The 17723-nt window shown below is 44.3% G+C and overlaps 1 protein-coding gene across 1 annotated transcript in view; it reads left to right on the plus strand.

Annotated features, from left to right (window-relative positions):
* The window catches only part of LOC111528091 (probable ATP-dependent DNA helicase HFM1), a 187990-nt gene extending 171261 nt beyond the window's left edge, over positions 1-16729 (plus strand). Inside the window, 2 exon segments of the mRNA XM_031935750.1 lie at positions 16386-16483; positions 16661-16729. Of these exon segments, the coding sequence (XP_031791610.1) occupies positions 16386-16483; positions 16661-16729 (167 nt within the window).
* Positions 16730-17723: the final 994 nt, after the last annotated feature.

Here is a 17723-nt window from a genome sequence, read left to right on the forward strand (position 1 = left end):
TTTTTTTTTTTTTTTTTTTTTTTTTTTGCAGTTGCAAGATTTAATAGAGTGAAAACAGAGCTCCCATACAAAGCGTGGAGACCCAAAGAGGGTAGCTGTTGCTGGCTTGAATGCCTGGGTTTATATCCCAATCATTGTCCCTCCCACTGTGCTCTCAGGCGATAGATGATTGGCTATTTCTTTACCTCTTGTTTTTGCCTAATTCACATTTTAGTGAGCTCTCTTTACTACCTGATTGATCAGGTGTGAGCTAAGTTGCAATCCCCATGTTTAAAGGTGGATGTGTTTGCCTTCCCAGCTAGGCTTAGGGATTCTTAGTTGGCCTAGGAAATCCAGCTAGTCCTGTCTCTCAGTACCCACTCTCAACAGGAAAACCCAAGCACTGTTGGGGAGGTTGGCCGATGACCACTCTAACTGCTTCCTGCTGAATTGGGGAGTAGTAGGGGTTGTGCAGTTGAGATTTCCTCAGGAGGGTGCCTTGATGTCATCAACATCAGAGCATGGGCTAGCAGGCCAGTCCAGGGGTCTGCGGTAGATTTTAGTCATGTACTGCATCTGGGGCTCCATTTGAAGAATGATTTGTAGCTTTACAGCTTTGATTCTGGAAGAGACAAACTTAACAAGGAGGTTAAAGATAGAGGGATCGAAATGTATGGCCTAAAGTGCAGGGGATTTTTTTTTTTTTTTTTTTTTTTTTTGGCACACTTCACAGGCCCTGACTGTCTGCTTGATAGTTTTGAAAAGGCCTGGTCCAGTAAATAATGATTTGACCATCTGATGGGTGCTATCAATGCTTAAGTGAAAGGTTTGGTGAAGGGTTTTAAGTAATTTTCATTGGGTAACTGCTGGTGAAAGTATTTTCCCTTCTTTGGTGGCTAGCCAACCTGAGGGGAGGAAACTATGTCCTCATGAGGTTCCCCATTTTATTTCTTCTGCTGAGTATTGGGGCTTGGTTTCTCAGAAGGGATTATTCCATACTAGGGGTCTTTCTATAAGCATTTCTAATGGAGCGTCCTGTCTTGTGGTTCTTTTTGCTTTAATATCCACTTGGCAGTCCCCTTTTATTTCCCTTTCCTTTACTTTCTTTTTTTTTTTTTTTTTTTGAGACAAAGTCTCGCTCTGTCACCAGGCTGGAGTGCAGTTGCACAATCTCGGCTCACTGCAAGCTCTACCTCCCGGGTTCACGCCATTCTCCTGCCTCAGCCTTCCGAGTAGCTGGGACTATAGATGCCCACAACCATGCCTGGCTAGTTTTATTTTTTTGGTACAGACAAGGTTTCACTCTATTAGCCAGGATGGTCTTGATCTCCTGACTTCGTGATCTGCCCACCTCGGCCTCCCAAAGTGTCCTTTCTGATGACCCCAGCAGCATAAGACTGCCACATTTTTCGGTTTCTGTACTGCCAATAATAATCTCCTAATTATCAGGGAAAACCCCACCCCCAATATTTAACGTGAATTCTTTTCTACTTCACTAAGCATTAGCTGGTCTGAGAAATAAAGGGAAAGAGTACAAGAGAGAAAAATTTTAAAGCTGGGTGTCTGGGGGAGACATCACATGTCAGCAGGTTCCATGATGCTCCCTGAGCTGTAAAACCAGCAAGTTTTTATTAGCGATTTTCAAAAGGGGAGGGAGTGTACGAATAGGGTGTGGGTCACAGAGATCACATGCTTCACAAGGTACTAAAGTATTACAAAGCAAATGGAGGCAGGGCAAGATCACAGGACCAAGGACGGGGTGAAATTAAAATTGCTAATGAAGTTTCAGGCATGCATTGTCATTGATTACATCTTATCAGGAGACAGGGTTTGAGAGCAGACAACCTGTCTGACCAAAATTTATTAGGCAGGAATTTCCTTGTCCTAATAAGCCTGGGAGTGCTACAGGAGACTGGGGCTTATTTCACTCCTTCAGCTTCAACTATAAAAGACAGCGGCCTCCATGGGGGCCATTCATAGGCCTACCCTCAGGGGCACATTCTCTTTCTCAGCGATGTTCCTTGCTGAGAAAAAGGATTCAGCAATATTTCTCCTATTTGCTTTTGAAAGAAGAGAAATACAGCTCTGTTCCATCCGCCTCACTGGCATCAGAGTCCAAGGCCATCTCCCTTGTTCCCTGAACACTGCTGTTATCCTGTTCTTTTTTCAAGGCGCCCAGATTTCATATTGTTCAAGCACACATGCTCTACAAACCAATTTGTGCAGTTAACGCAATCATCAAAGGGTCCTGAGGGGACATGCATCCTCCTCAGCTTACGAAGATGACAGGATTAAGAGATTACAGTAAACACAGGCATAGGAAATCACAAGTGTATTGATTGGGGAAGTGATAAGGGTCCATGAAATCTTCACAATTTATGTTCAGAGATTGCAGTAAAGATAGGCATAAGAAATTATGAAAGTATTAATTTGGGGAACTAATAAATGACCATGAAATCTTCATAATTTATGTTCTTCTGCCGCAGCTTCAGCTGGTCCCTCTGCTCGGGGTCCCTGACTTCCCGCAACACCTAATGGCTTCCTGATGTGTGATAGGTGTTCCCTCGGAAGTTAGGAATTCCCTTTCCCTCCTTATTGCTGCATGGGCATGGAGGACTAGGTAAGCATACTTAGCGTCTGTATATATATTTACCCTTTTTCCTTCTCCTAATTCTAGTGCCTGAGTGAGGGCTATTAGTTCTGCCAGCTGAGCACTAGTTCCTGGAATGAGGGGATTACTTTCAAGTACTCCATTATCACTGACCACTGCATACCCCACTTTCTGAAGTCCTTTTTCTACAAAGGAACTTTCATCAGTATACAAGTTGAGGTCAGGATCAGTCAAGGGAACCTCTAGAAGGTCCCCTCGAGCGGTGTAGGTTTGAGTAATTACTTATTGACAGTTATGTTCTATCTTTTCTTCATTGTCTGGAAGAAATGTGGCTGGGTTAAGAGTTGCACAAGTGTGCAGTTGCAGCACTGGCCCTTCAAGTAATAGAGCCTGATATTTAAGTAAACGGTTGTCTGACAGCCACAAGTCTTCTTTAGCAGTGAGTATGCCATTCACATCATTAGATGTCCACACAGTAAGATCTCTTCCCTGTATCATTTTAACTGTTTCAGATACTAAGACTGCTACTGCCACCACTACCTGTAAACAATGAGGCTGACCCTTTCCCACCACATCAATTTCCTGACTTAGGTATGCCACAGCTTGCAAGCTCATCATCCCTCGGACTTGTGTAAGGACTCCTAGAGTTATTCCTGTTTTTTCTGTGACATATAAAGAAAAGTCTTGCCCTGTTGACAAGCTTAACACTGGGACTTGGGTTAGGGCCTTCTTTAGGGCCTGGAAAGCTGCTTCTGTTTCAGGTGTCCATCTTACTAAATAGGTATTGGCTTTCTAAGTTTCCTTAATTAGTGTATATAATGGCCTCCTCAGGGAATATTTCTTAGAATTTTTTTTTTCTTGTAGAGCCTACTAGACCTAAAATAGCCTCCAAATACACACATGCGTGTATGTCAGTGGCTTCCTACAGACCTCACTGACAAACACTCTTCCTTCATACACTGTGTGAAAGGGAATACCTGGTCCCCATTGTTCTTGACAAGGCTGTAGGGACCCCACACTATTTGGTTGTTCTAAAGTTGTGTTGCCAAGGCCACTACCATGAACATCTTTGGGCAGCAACTCCAAGTCTTGTGCTGGTCTTGTCCAAGGTAACCTGGAGCCAGGAAAATGCATGCCAGGATTTTGGGATTTGTCCCACTATTGGCCATTTGCCCTGAAAGAAGCTGCTGGAGCAATTAAAAATCAAACAAACTAGAGGCCATGCACACATACCTCCCTACCTCAAGGAAAAGGAACCCCATGGGGAAAATAAAATTTAGGAGGTTTATTGAACCCACTGTAGAGCTGATCCAGAATTTAAATTGATTCCATAATTTATTGCATTTTAATTAGCAATCACAGGAGACCAAGAATTATTTACTCTCTTGTTAGGAGCTTTAGCTGGAAACAAATACCAGTGAGTCTTAATAAGGATGAGTTATATTTACTATTTTCCATTTTACAGCCTTGTTATAATCATCACAAGAGGAGATTCATTTAGTGCTCATCTGTTCTTGGTATGACATTTGTTGACCACTAGGGTGACATAAAGTCAGAACATACCCCAGAAGCCAAGCAAGAGCCCCTCTAGCCCTATCCCACCCCATGGTTGCTCCTGCATCGTTTTCAATAATATAATTTAATGTGGAAATATTTCTAGCTTAGATTAGATAACATGAGTTCCCATGTGCCACTGTCACCCAAAATGCATCCATCTGACTGTTGTTGGTTATTTATTTAGAAAAGAAAAATGCTACAAACAGACAGCTGTATTTATATGCACCACTCCAACTTAGAAGCACCAGCTCCATCAGGCAGCCAAGACACTCGCTGCCTCTTGGCCACAGCGCACACCCTTCACTTAGCAGCCATCCATCCGACATGTGATTCCACTTGCTTGCTTTCATTCTGCATTGTTGTTTTGGGGGTTTATGTAATATTAATTCTTTTTAATGACAGTTCTCCAGGGCCAGAGCTTTTGGGACTTCTAAACAGCTCCTGTTATTATTACTCAAGCAGAAAGAATCCTGCACTTCTACTTGTGGGTTGGGACTCTCCGGAGTAATGCATTTCCTTGGGAGTATTCTGGGTTCCTATTTATTGCTAGGAACATTATCAAGTACTTTTTAAGTACCACTGCATACTGTTCCAGCGATTCCCATCAGTCATCCCAATTCTCCCTCTTGAATCGGGCTCCCAGCAGGTCAGGAAGCTCATTATCTCAAGTCTAAAGGATTTTTCATTGAATGAGGAAGGAGGACTAGATTCCAAAAGGCCATCCTCACAAAAGGGATATTTTGTGTAACCTGAATACACATTCTCTTTTGAGACTTTTCATTGAAAATGGACTTTTCCCCCCGAAAAGCAGGTAAAGTAAGTGCCATTGTTTATTTACTCCTCTTTTTCTTTTTTAACCTAGTTTTTCTGCTTAGCCACAGAGGTACCAATCCTATGCTGGAGTTTTAATTAAACCTTGCTCTCTATTAAAAAGCTCCTATTGTCCTTTTCATTTAAATAGGATTCTTCTTAGATCTTTAACAAGACCACGGAGGAGTAATAAATCTAAGTAATTGTCCTTATTAAGAGGAGATTATTCTCACAAGACTATAACAGTCACCAAAGTAACTAAAGCCATTTCCAGGTAGCACTTAGAGTATTCTCCTCCTACCCAAATACAGAAATGCCTCGTTAGTCACTTTCTTTGGTGCTCAAATTAAATTAGATGGCATTCTGTTTATTTTTCATATCTTTTGCTAACAGAAGGGGATTTGCCTTTTGATGACATCAGGAAACCTCAAGTCCAACTACATTGAGTCCATGGGATGGAGAGGACCCCTCCCTCCCTTCCTTCTTTCTTTCCTTCCTTCCTTGCTTTTACAACTGATGACTGAGTTCCTGCCAGGCATTCTGCTAGGCATTAGTGGCTCCAAGATAAAAAACCTAGTCCCTTGGATGGTGTATCATATGTTCATCTAATCTTTACTAAACATCTTCCATGTGCAAGGCACTGTAGTAGATGCTGAGTTTTCAGAGGGGGAAAAGCCTACCTTCTTGGAACCTAAAATGTAGCAGGAATTTAGACATTAACCCAATAATTACATAATCGACTACAACCATGGTGAAAATTTATGAAAGAGAGGCCAGGGTACCATGCGAGCGTGTTCCAGAGAGTTAGAAGCAGTCCACCAGAATTACCCACTTAGTTTATTCCATTACAGATGCAGACCTCTGCTTTCCTGCAGGGGAAGCTTTCCCAATTCCAAGGAAGCTTTCCCATTTCCCAAGTTCTCATGTAGTCAGTGGCTCCTGATGTTTTCGGTTTGTATTTAAAATCCATGTTCTAAATAAGCCTCCCTTAGAGAAAGCCAACCTAACATTTCTAGAATAGAGTTGTCAAACAATAACAACAATAACAAAAACTGGTAGCAAACTCAAGCATCCCTTAAAGCTTAAGAAGTACCTTACAGAAGTGCCTGCCAAGAAATGGACTCCCTAAGGAACTTGGGGAGGGGGGTTGAAGCCAAAATGAGAAAGTATTGTTTGTCAATCTTATTGGCTTCAGACGTTGTCTTCAGATCTTGAGGGCATAGTTGGCATCAGCTTAGCTCTTATACACACTTCATGTTGAGTGTTCTGTGATGTTTGGGAATTGCTAGTAAGTACTGACATATTTGTTGCTCCCCAAATTGTCAGTAACATAGAACTTTTGGGTATTACTTGCAAAATTCATTTTCAGGGCACAAAAGAGAAGCAACCTGAAGCTGTGCAGAGATGAAAATTGGAATCTTGCAATTTGAGATAGAAAATTTCAGATTATATGACAATAGAAAAAATTAGCTCTCTTTTCACGCATCCAACAAGCCAGAAAGTTTTCTTGAAGAACAAGATCAGCAGCCCGTCTGCTGGGAAGCCTTGACTGGTGGACTTCATGGCCTTTGCAAATTGTCCATGGGCTATGTTGGACTTCAGCCTTGCAGATTCAGAACTTAGACAGCATATCAAGAGTAGATCCACTTTTCTGAGAGAGACCGATTAGCTAAGTAGTGAGATTGAAGGATAAAAGCACTATGCCAGGGTACTAATTAGCAATGAGAAGTAACTGTCAAAGGGGCTGAAATGCTCCAAAGTCTACATGACCAGCACATTATTTTCCTGAAGCCCACTCCAAGTCATGATCAGAAGACTCCTGGGGAAGTGTATCATCAGACAAAGAAGAGTTAGATGACTTGAACATTTAGTGAAATAAAACTAATACCACTCAGTCCTTCCATTTAGCGACAGAACTAACTGGGGCTAGAAGACTGGAATTCAATTGGCCTTACCCCTCCACATTCATCTTCACACTAAGGATACTTTTGCCAATGAGAGGGAGTGACTCCGTTTGTTGAGTTTGACCTCCTTTAACCTCCTTTAAGTGAATCTTCCCCAAATGGCACTTTGCTATTCACAATAAAGTAATCAAGAGAGCATTCTCAGGAAAACATTATTGAAGTCTTAAAAGTAAGGCTACTTCCTCTTTACCAAGGGAGGCTTAAAAACAAAATCCTCATCTTATATATGAGCATATATGATAACCATTTATAATTAAGAATCAGTAATTAAGTAGGGACCAGAACAATGACCTCAATAGGGTGGGATTCTCTTCCCTGATTTCCCACAACCTCTGGGATCTAGTCACAATTCCTTTGCACTGGGATTCAATGCACTTTGCTTATGCCACTAGCACATGCCCTGGTACTTCTTCTTCCTCTAGGCTGCCAAAGCTGACTAGCTTTTCTTCTAATGGGCATGTTCTTCTTTTATGTACGTTACCTCTTCCCTGGATTGCTAGTGGAGTTTTAGAGGCCCTGGAGCCATTTTGCCTTCATCAAGAAACTTTGCTTCTTTCCGATATTGATCATGTTGTTTGGCTTTCAAAGGGCAGTCTTATTTCTGGTTCTCAGGGAAGCAGGGTGAGGTGAGGGAGTACCTTACTAAAGCCCCAAGTACACAAATAAGAGTGCCATTATCATAGCATACTTGAAACTACAAAAGGAGTTGGACGTTGGACTTTCACAGTTACCAGTATACAGCACAAGTGTGAAAACACATGCACACACACTTCCTCTTTGTAGCCTCTGCTTCAAGATCTCTAGTAACAAAATTCTTTCGAATGAAAATGTAAGGACCCAAAATAACAAAGAGAAATATCTGTATTTTCCCTTAAGCTTAGCAGAGTTCATTATTATAACTTTCTCTCTCTTCTTTTTTTTGAGACAGAGTCTCACTCTGTCACTCAGGCTGGGGACAGTGGCACGACCACAGCTCACTGCAGCCTCGACTTCCCCCACCTCAGGCAGTCCTCCCACTTCAAGCCTCCTGAGTAGCTGGGACTACAGGTGCATGCCACCATGCCCTGCTAATTTTTGTAGTTTTTGTGTAAACAGGGTCTCATCATGTTCTCCAGGCTGGTCGTGAACTCCTGGGCTCAAGAGATCAGCCAGTCTTGGCCTCCCAAACTGTTAGGATTACAGGTGTGAGCCACCACACTTAGCTATTATAACTTTTTCTAAAATGACTTAGTACAACAGATCTTTAGTGACAAATAATCATAAATAATGGTCAGAAAACTTAAGATTAACCCACAACTCAAGTTATGCCATATCCTCTGGGCTTATTTGTGTTTCCACAGAATAATAGGGTGGCTTTGACTTCCTTATTAGTTAGCTCCCTTTACAGAACTCTTGCTGCTTATGTTGTTGCATTTCTTGCATTATTAGTATCCATTTCTTGACAAATGAAGAGGCTGCCCCTCATGCATTCCTATCCTACTGTACAGGGTTGTCCTGTGGCTCTGGGCAGGAGGTGAATCACGCAGGACACCTGTGCTAAAGGGGCCCTGATTTAATGATGCTGGACATAGAAAACAAAAGGCCTGGTAAATGGAAGAGAAAAATCTCTAGAAAGTATGAAAATCGATCTTTGAGCTTTAAAATTGTCCCCAGCAGAAATGGGTCCCTACTGTGTGTAGCAGAGACTGCTGGTGTTCACTGAGACCACAGGCTCCTCTGTTCCCAGCCTCCTTGCAGTTAGGAGGGGCAGCATGACTAGGTTCTATCAAATGTGGGCAGAGCATGTATACTACTTCAAGGCTTGGCCCCTAAAATGCCCTGCAAGCTCTTTTGTGGTCCCTCTCTTTGCCAGCTGTGTTCCTGGAGCAAAGGACTCTGAGAAGTCAGAACCACATGCCATGTCAGGAACTGAACCCCTGAACTCATGACTTAAAGTTGCCTGACCTGTGACATTCACATGGGACCTCGTGTAAATGAAGAATAGCTTTTATTGTGTTAAGCCACTAAGGTTTTGCAGTTGTTTCTTGCCATGCTTAGCCCAGCCTCGCCTGAGGGTAGGCAAGCCCAGTGAGTCAGCATGCTGCCAACACTCCATGGAGTCCATCCCCAGGTGCCTCTGTCCTCTGTGTTCTGATGCACGAACACAGGATGCACACACCACCCAGGACGTTTTCACTCTGGGAATCCAGCCAGCTCCATACTTTCTACCACATTTGTAAATGATTTTCTTATTGAATAAATATTCCAGATGGAAAAGCCTATCAGACCTACTATTGTGCCCAAACTTACCACTGTTGGTGGACACAAATTGTAATTGTGTCCAACAGTGGACACAAATAAACAACTTTGTCCATAGCTTTCTCCTAAAAGGCATTTTTCCACAGCCCAAAGACCCCAGGAATTCTTTAGATACCCACGTAGGAAAGGAAAGCCCATCTAGGATCCTGCTAGACATGAACAGAGTCTGTGGCTCCATTCCCAGCATTCTCTGGAGTTTAGCTTGAGAAAATAATAGGAATCCTACAGGATCAGTGATCTCACTCATTTGGACTACAGTAAATCTCTTCTATATTACTGCTCAGCCTCTGAGAATATTACATTGGGTCTCATTTTATTAAAGAATGTCATGCATGCCCAGAAGTCGCTATTTAATTTTTAGCTGCAAGATACAATTTTGAAAAACCATTATCTAGAAAGTGCAATAATCAAACAATGTAATCATGAATGTTAAACCTCCTTGGAATATTATTTTAAATGCTTGCCAGCTGGAAGCAAAAGTTGACAAGGAAGTATCTGACTTGGTTGGCTTTGTAATTTGTCAAAGCATCTACACTTTCCAGTATGATATATTTGTTAAGATATGTTTTTTTTCTCTACATGATTGTTTTGAAACTATCAAAGAATACAAAATCCTTAAACAAGGAAAACAGCTTTGCATTTTCTATTTGTTCCAGCCTAAGATTTAGGATTAAATCACTTTAAGAGACAGAATTGAATCCTTTCTCAGAGGAGCCAGACGGTCCACATACATCATCAATTGCCTCTGAGCTTTCTGGCTGCTCTGTGAGATCAGACTCATAAATTCTGTGACATATGGAAAACATCGGAAAGCCACGGCACGCATTTTAAGAGAGCCCAGCAAGTTGGACTTACGCTGTCATGAAAGATTCCTGGCAATTTCCCCATTTTTCCCATCACTCAACATTGAATCTCCACAGAAAGGGTCGATTGGATATTTGGCCCATGACTGGGAGTCTGGGGGGTGATCCAGCTATCTGGTGAATGTGCCACCCTCCCTGCCTAAGGGGGCCCAGCAAGTCTATGCATCATTGAGCAGTTCCCTAGGAAGGACATCTTTTTTTTGTAGGGGGGAGAGGCGGGGCAAACTTTGGTTCAAGAAAGTCCTGCAATCAGTGAACTCCCCATTTCATTCCTACACACTTCCCACCTACCTCTCTCTCAGCACTTATTTCACTGTACTATAACTTACAGATCTGTCTTCACTATTGGGCATTGAACTTCTGGAGTGTGCTTCCCTTAGCACTTTGAATGGCTAAATATCAATGTCTGCTCCTTAAAAGGAAGACTGGAAGCAGGATCGTCATGCTTCCTTCCTCCCCAATGCCATCTCTAAGGAGTCCTTGATGGACCCGGAAAGGGTGGTGATGCTCGGCCTAGGCCTTATTGTCTTTGTATGACCTGAATTCGGCACTTACCAGGCATACAGCAAGCACTTGAGATGAATGGGTGAATGTCCACCTGCTTGGGGAGCCTGCGGATGGAACAGGGATTGATTTTAACCCCTGGCTTGTCTTATTCATGCTACCGTTTACCTTCAAAACCTTAGGCAAGATATCGAACCTTTCTTTAAGTTTTTTTTTGGTCTATGAAATGGGCATTATAGTGTTGCCTACCTCATAGGATGTGATGAATAGTGAATGGTGTATATATCTATTACATAACTAAAAGCTAAAATGATAGCTTGCACTAGTAAGAGCTCAATACGTCTTAGCTAACAAAGTGAGTTCTCAAAAAATATGAGCTGTCCTTACTAGACATAACAATGCCTTTCCAAACGGCCCACTCCATTGAACTTCCTTCTACAGCCTAAGTCTCTGTGTAAAAAAGTGATGATTATTGGGTTTACTTAGAGGAGCTATTTGCTGGGGCCTCAGGGATTCTGGTAAAGTAAATAGGGATTTTTTTTTTTTCTGAGAGTGTGCTTCCCTTAGCACTTTGAATGACTGTATCAATGTCTGCTTCTTAAAAGGAAAACTGGAAGCAGGACCTTCATGCTTCTTTCCACCCCAAAGCCACCTCTAAGGAGTCCTTGATGGACCCTGGAAAAGGTGGTGATGTCTGGATCTGGCTTTGGACAGCGCTTCAGGTTCTAATGTCACTGAAAGTCCACAGACCCAAGAAGGACTCTGAAGGGCACAGGGAGCCACGGCCCTTGAAAGCAACAAGCCCTGCCCTGTGCAGATGATGGGGAGAAGACTTGGTCACCATCCAAGGCCCCCTACTGACTTCGGAGGCATAAACTATAGAGCTTTAAACATTTCTAGGCAAAAGGGTAAGGGTATGTTTGAGAGAATGGACATGGGCATGGGTTGGGGGGCGGATAGATGTGCAAAGTTGCCCCAGTCCTGAGGGCAGGTGTCTCCATCCTCAGACCTGCCTTGCCCTCTGAGCAGGGGCTGTGAACTGGGGAAGCAACTATCTGAGTGTTGTCTGCGGGAGATGGGGAATGGAAGAGTAAGTAAGAATGAGATACCCTAGAGCCATTTCCCTGGAGACTCCCGAAATCCAGAGGCCCTCACCTGCAAAGGAAGCGATTGTGTGATGTTGGTCCTGAATCCATAGGCAGGTGACACAGGAGCAAGTTCTAGCTCTCTGTCTATCTATTTGGGGCCTTGGGTGGTCACTTAGCCTTGCCTTAGCCCCTCCTCCTGTAAAATGAAGCCAATACAACTATGTCACAGAGCCATTGTCAGTCTCTAATGAAGTAAGGCTTGGGATGTGTTCTGAGATCTACAATGTGATAAATTAATAGCAAGCATTTTACATACAATAATTGTACTTATGATTTAAAGACTCCTGGGATAGAACTGAACTAGGTTTTGTCTCGGGGGCTAGCTGCTGCAGTAGCGATGGTAGAATGAGTCCCATGAGGTTGGATACCCCTTTCCAAACTGGCCTCTCTCCCTCATCCTTCCTCCATAGCCTGGATAAGATTAGCAGTAAAGGAGAGTGGTTGTATGGAAGCCAGAGACCTGCATTTGAATCCTGTCCCTGTCACTGACTAGCTTCATGGCCTCAGGTAAGAAATTTAAATTTTCTGTATCCATTTCCTTGTTTGTAAAATGGGGATGATATTGTTGCCTACCTTGTAGGATGTTGTAAACACTGAATGATTTAATGCATGTATTATTGTTAAAAATGATAGCTAACAAAGTGAGCACTCAGAAACTGTGAGCTGTGTTTATCAATCATGGTAATGTCATTCCGAATGGCCCAACTCCATTGACCTCTCTGCTCACTCAAAGAATACTGGGTCTGCTGGGTTTGGTGGTGCATGCCTGTAATCCCAGCTGCTCAGGAGACTGATGTGGGAAGATCACTTTAGGCCAGGAGTTCGAGACCAGCCAGGGCAACAGAGAACCCCGTCTCTTAAAAAAGACACACAACACCATACACACGCACATGCACACGTGCACACACATACACTATCTATATGTATATATACACATATATATGAATATATACATATATTCTTTGTGTGTGTGTGTGTACACAAAGAACACTGGGTCCTTTCTACCCTGGCAGGTCAACCAGGAAGCCAGAAGAAAAAAAAATTAGAAATCTCTGAAGAATGAAAATGTCTTTTGAGGGGAGAGGTTACACACCATGAGTAGTAGTTATATGATTCACTAGGAATCCAGTAGATCCAAAATTGGGGCTGTTTCCTCATGGTCCGATTTGACTTCCTATAGAGCAAGGCCCTCAGGGAGGCACCACCTTAGTTCAGTAGCACCTGCTCTCTTCTTCAGTTTCTCCAATGCTACTGCCAGTGAGAATCATACACTTTAAGACTGGAAAGGACCCTATAGCATCACTCAGGCCAATGAATCATGAGGTCCAGGGGAAAGACAGTTGACTGAGGGAGTTCTGTTCTTGAGAGGCAAAATCCACTACCTGCCTCCCAGAGCCAAATGCAGACAATGCAGCTCTGTGCTGCATAAGGGAGGACTGAGGACGTATTCCAGCAGTTCCGTGACACTCCTGGAGCATCTACCAACCTACCACAGTCCTGTGCCACTAAGAACCTCATGATTTAGTAGAGGGAGGCACACGGTGAACATCGTATCAACACAGTGTGGTTAGAGCCGTGCTTTGGGTATTCACGGGGTTGTGGGGAAGCAAAGGGCAAGGGCACCAAGCCAGTCCTGGGGTATGTGTGGAAGGTGCTCTCCAGGAGTTGGTGACACTTGAGCTAAGTTTGAAAGGGGAAGAGAAGTAAATCTAGGAGCGAAAAATGAAAAGACCCTTCAGGTAAGAGTAGAGAGAATGAACGAGCAGATCAGTGTGGATGGGGGCTAAGGTGCCAGAGAGAGGGGAGAGTGATGAGGCCAGAGAGACCAGGAGCCAGGGTGCAGGGCTTATGTTCCTGAATGGAACAGGACTTTAGCTTGGATAATGGGAGCCACCAGTAGGGTTTTCAGCAGAGGAACTGTGCAAATGTGCAGACACTTGGGGGCTGACTGGGAGAGGATGGATTGGAGTGGACCGACCTGAAAGATGTTCAACTGGCTTCCCTGAGTGACACTTGGGTTTACCACTTCCTTAGTGAACAACAGGGCTTCCTAGAGACCGAGGGCAACAGGTTCACAATGACATTCCACATGTGCCACCAAATATCTACCCCTCACCCTGTGGTAACTGTCCTTAATTATCCGGGTATTCCCTCACCCCACACAGCCCATGTATGCATGGGGGACACTTTACTGCACCCATTGGGGATGAGGCTTAGGCTCAAGTGAATGAGCACAACAGTATCCCTCTGGTCATAGTATTTGCTTTAAAAATGGTCAAGTGGCCAGGTGCAGTGGCTCATGCCTGTAATCCCAGCACTTTTGGAGGCCTAGGCAGGTGGATCACCTGAGGTCAGAAGCTCAAGACCAGCCTGGCCAACATGGCAAAACCCCGTCTCTACTAAAAATACAAAAATTAGCTGGGCATGATAGCGCGCACCTGTAATCCCAGCTACTCAGGAGGCCGAGGCAGGAGAATCTCTTGAACCCGGGAGGCAGAGGTTGCAGTGAGCTGAGATCGTGCCACTGCACTCCAACTCCAGCCTGAGTGACAGCGTCTCAAAAAAACCAAAAACAAAAAATGAGTGGTCAAGTGATTCCATTCAGGCCACTGAGACTCACGGCAACATTTTTCTGGGGGCTCTGGAAAGTGAAATGTGCAGATGTGAGGCCAGGAACTGCTGCAGCTATTTTCCATCATGAGGGAAGGCAGGCCTAGGACAAAGCTGGCCCATGGAAAGCAGAAAACATCAGAAAAACGGTTTGAGGCCCTGACGATGGGATGAATCAAATGGGATCAAAATGGGATCTCCCTCCCCACAGAACAGACCTCTGGACTTTTCAGTCACAGGAACCAGTACACCCCCTTTGTTTTCTAAAACATTTTTCTTGCTTGCAAAAGCTCAGAGCTCAGGGGCAATAATGTCTCACCTAGAGCACAGCGGTTGGAACTGACCAGTTCTAAACAGGTCAAAAGCAAAATCACAGGGTTTTCCTGACATTGTTTTAGAAAACTTAAAAGTTGTTTTTAATGAAAACCATTTTTCAAAGCTCTTTGCTCTGTGGGACTTGCCTCCCAAACCCACTTCCTTTCTGGGTCCCCCTAAAGCAGTGGTGCGCTGCCACCTGCTGGCTGCAAAGCAGAATGGGCTCTAGAAAGCAGATGGCGCGTATTAATGCTGAAAAAGGCCTTAAAGGTCAGCGTGGGGAATACAATTAAGGGGAAATTCGTTCTCTGCTAACGTATATTGTTGAGCTGTTTGAATTTTAATTGGGAGTTTTATTTTAAAAAAATAAAATAGGGACAATCACTTTCACAAATATAATATTGCATATCTTGTGGCATTTGTTTATTATACTTGGTTATATTCATCAATACCTGACATTTCCTTGAAAAGCAACAACTACAACGACCACAACAAAAAAAGCCCTCCTTTCTCTCTCTGCACAAGCACATCTGGAAGCACACATGCACATGTTTTGCCTCTACTAACTCTGCCTGAAGCAGCAACCGCCTCCCCTTAACTCCGTTTCTGGGGCAACCAGACAGCCCATTTCTTACCTGTCAGATTTTCTAGGCAGAAGTCTGACCTTAGTCCAGTGTCTTTTTATTCAGGAAAAACTTACCAAGCTTTCCAAGTATTCTCCTTAGAGTCTCTCTCCAGACTTCATGCAGGGCGCTGCCACAGATCCCCTCCTACCAACCCTGGGAGAGATGGGATTTAACAGCTTCTCACTTTAAAAATTCTCTTTGCAAATCCTCTTTGCCTTTTCCTAATGGTTCAGGAATTTAAAAGGTGTTTACCCTGTTCTTAATACTACTTTGAAATTTCTGCACAGTAGCCCCTTCGGAATTTAGCATTTATTGTATTCATGCCTCAACCAAAACTAAAATAGTAAAAATCCCGTCGAGTGCTGTTACAAATTCCCTCCTGGCCTCCATTTGAGGTGGACCTGCCCAGAGCCAGGGTAGCAGTAGCCTCAGTCTACCAGCAGGTGGCGCCCAAACAAGCCTTATTGCCATTGCTCCATCTGGGACTGAGCTTGGGGCCAGACCATCACCCCTCCGCATAGAAGCCTCCCACCACTACAATCCCCCTTCAGTCTGCTAAGGTGTGACTTAGATGCTTCCTAGACTTTCGCTTCTGTTACCGGTAAGCCCTGACATACCTGCCCAGCTCCAGCGGGCCCCCTCCTCCAGGGATCTTTCCCTGTGTTGCCCCAAATTCAACCCAGCTGGGAGCTGACCTGGCTGCCCTCTTCCCTCCTGGATGTCCACAGCCGTGCTCCTCTCTGCATGACCATGCTCTCTCGAACCAGGCTTGAATTTTCCAGGTCTCTCTAGACACAGCATTGTGGACTGACAGCCCACCTCACGGAGTTCACCATATAGCCAGGCCAGCTTTCCCTGGCCCCTTTCTACCTAGTCCAGGAGCCTCTTACCCGCTGAGGCGGTGTTGAGGCTGCTCCCCCAGGTCCACAGTACATATGCATTTGTAGTCTGGAGCTGACAAGGCCAAATATGATCTGGACTTGTTCTAATATCATGTCATCTGCCCGTCTCAGCCTTCATCTCCACTGTGCATGTTGGGAGAACCTCCAGTCTCTCGTAAAAGCCTACTCTCTCACTATTTCAATATTATTCTATTTTAGCCCATTCAGCAGCCATGTGGTACCTGGCAGTTTCCTCCAGTCCAGTTCCCAGTGAAGTGTCTGTGCTAAGGTTTCTGAGGCCCACCAAGCCCATGAAGGTACCCGGGCCCAGCCACAGCTGCCATCTCCCTCAGAGTCCACCTACATCGTGTGATATCACCTTCACTGAGCCACAGCTCTGGGCACCAAGGGCTCAATGACATCGGTGGGCCCCTCTTCCCTGTCCTGTGTGGCCAGAATGTCCTTCCCCGTTTTGTCCCTCTGTCATCCTTTAGGAATCAGCACTGATGGCCTTCTCTGCAAACCTGCTCCTGTATTTGGAACAGGAGACTCACCTGAATTGAAGGTGTGGTGCCTTCACCCAGGTCCTGCAGCTCCTCTGGCCCAGCCTCCTCAAGAGCTCCTGTCTCTCAAGCCCACATTGATCCCCTCTGAGCTGACTACACCAAGGCACTTTGCATCCTTCTGCCCATGGGGTTTAGAGTAAAGTGTACCTGGGCTCAAACCCTGGCTTCTCTACCTATTAACTCTGCGTGACTTTGGGGAAGTTACTAAACCTCTCTGAGCTTCTGCCCTCTTTGTAAAATGGGGTTGATAATAGCATCTGCCCCATAGGTTTGCTGTGAGGCTCCAGTGAGACTGACGGTGCACATAAAACAATTACTAAGGGCGTGGCAGAGATTTCAAATTCCATAAACGGCAGCTCTTGTTAACCGCAAAAACCAAGGCTGCTCCCAACATTGCTCTCATCAGAGTAGGAGGTGCCTTTGAAACAGGAGCTAACTTCCTCAACTTTATGCGCCCATCTAGGATGGTGCTTGATACACAATGGGGACTCAAATATCTATTGAGCTGAAATACTTGATAGCACTATGTTCTCTCTTCTCATTTAGGTTTTATCTTTCTTGAGTATAAAAATTACATATCTTTTGTATACTGACTTTTTAATTTTGGTAAAATATACATAATGTAAAAGTTAACCATTTTCACTGTTTTTAACTGCACAATTCAGTGGCATTAAGTCCGCGCACATTGTTGTACATCCATGTGGTATTTTTTAAAACATCCACAGCAGTCAGTGCAGGGGCAGGAATAGAAGCCGAACTGATATTGACTGAGCGGAGGTGGATATTGAAGCCCTGCAGCAGCAGGCAGGCTTCATTCAAACAGGGACTGTGCCTGTCCCCCAGCACTCGGCACAGTTCCTGGACATGGCAGGTGCCCAATAAACGTGAAATGTGCCACAGCAGGAGTTGCACACTGGCAGGGAAGCAGGACGGGGCAGTGAGGCATGTTGTCTGGGGTCACACAAAGTTTTTATTTTTTAAAGTTTAAAAA

This window comes from Piliocolobus tephrosceles, chromosome 1 (assembly GCF_002776525.5).
Source record: "Piliocolobus tephrosceles isolate RC106 chromosome 1, ASM277652v3, whole genome shotgun sequence".
Classification (NCBI taxonomy): domain Eukaryota; kingdom Metazoa; phylum Chordata; class Mammalia; order Primates; family Cercopithecidae; genus Piliocolobus; species Piliocolobus tephrosceles.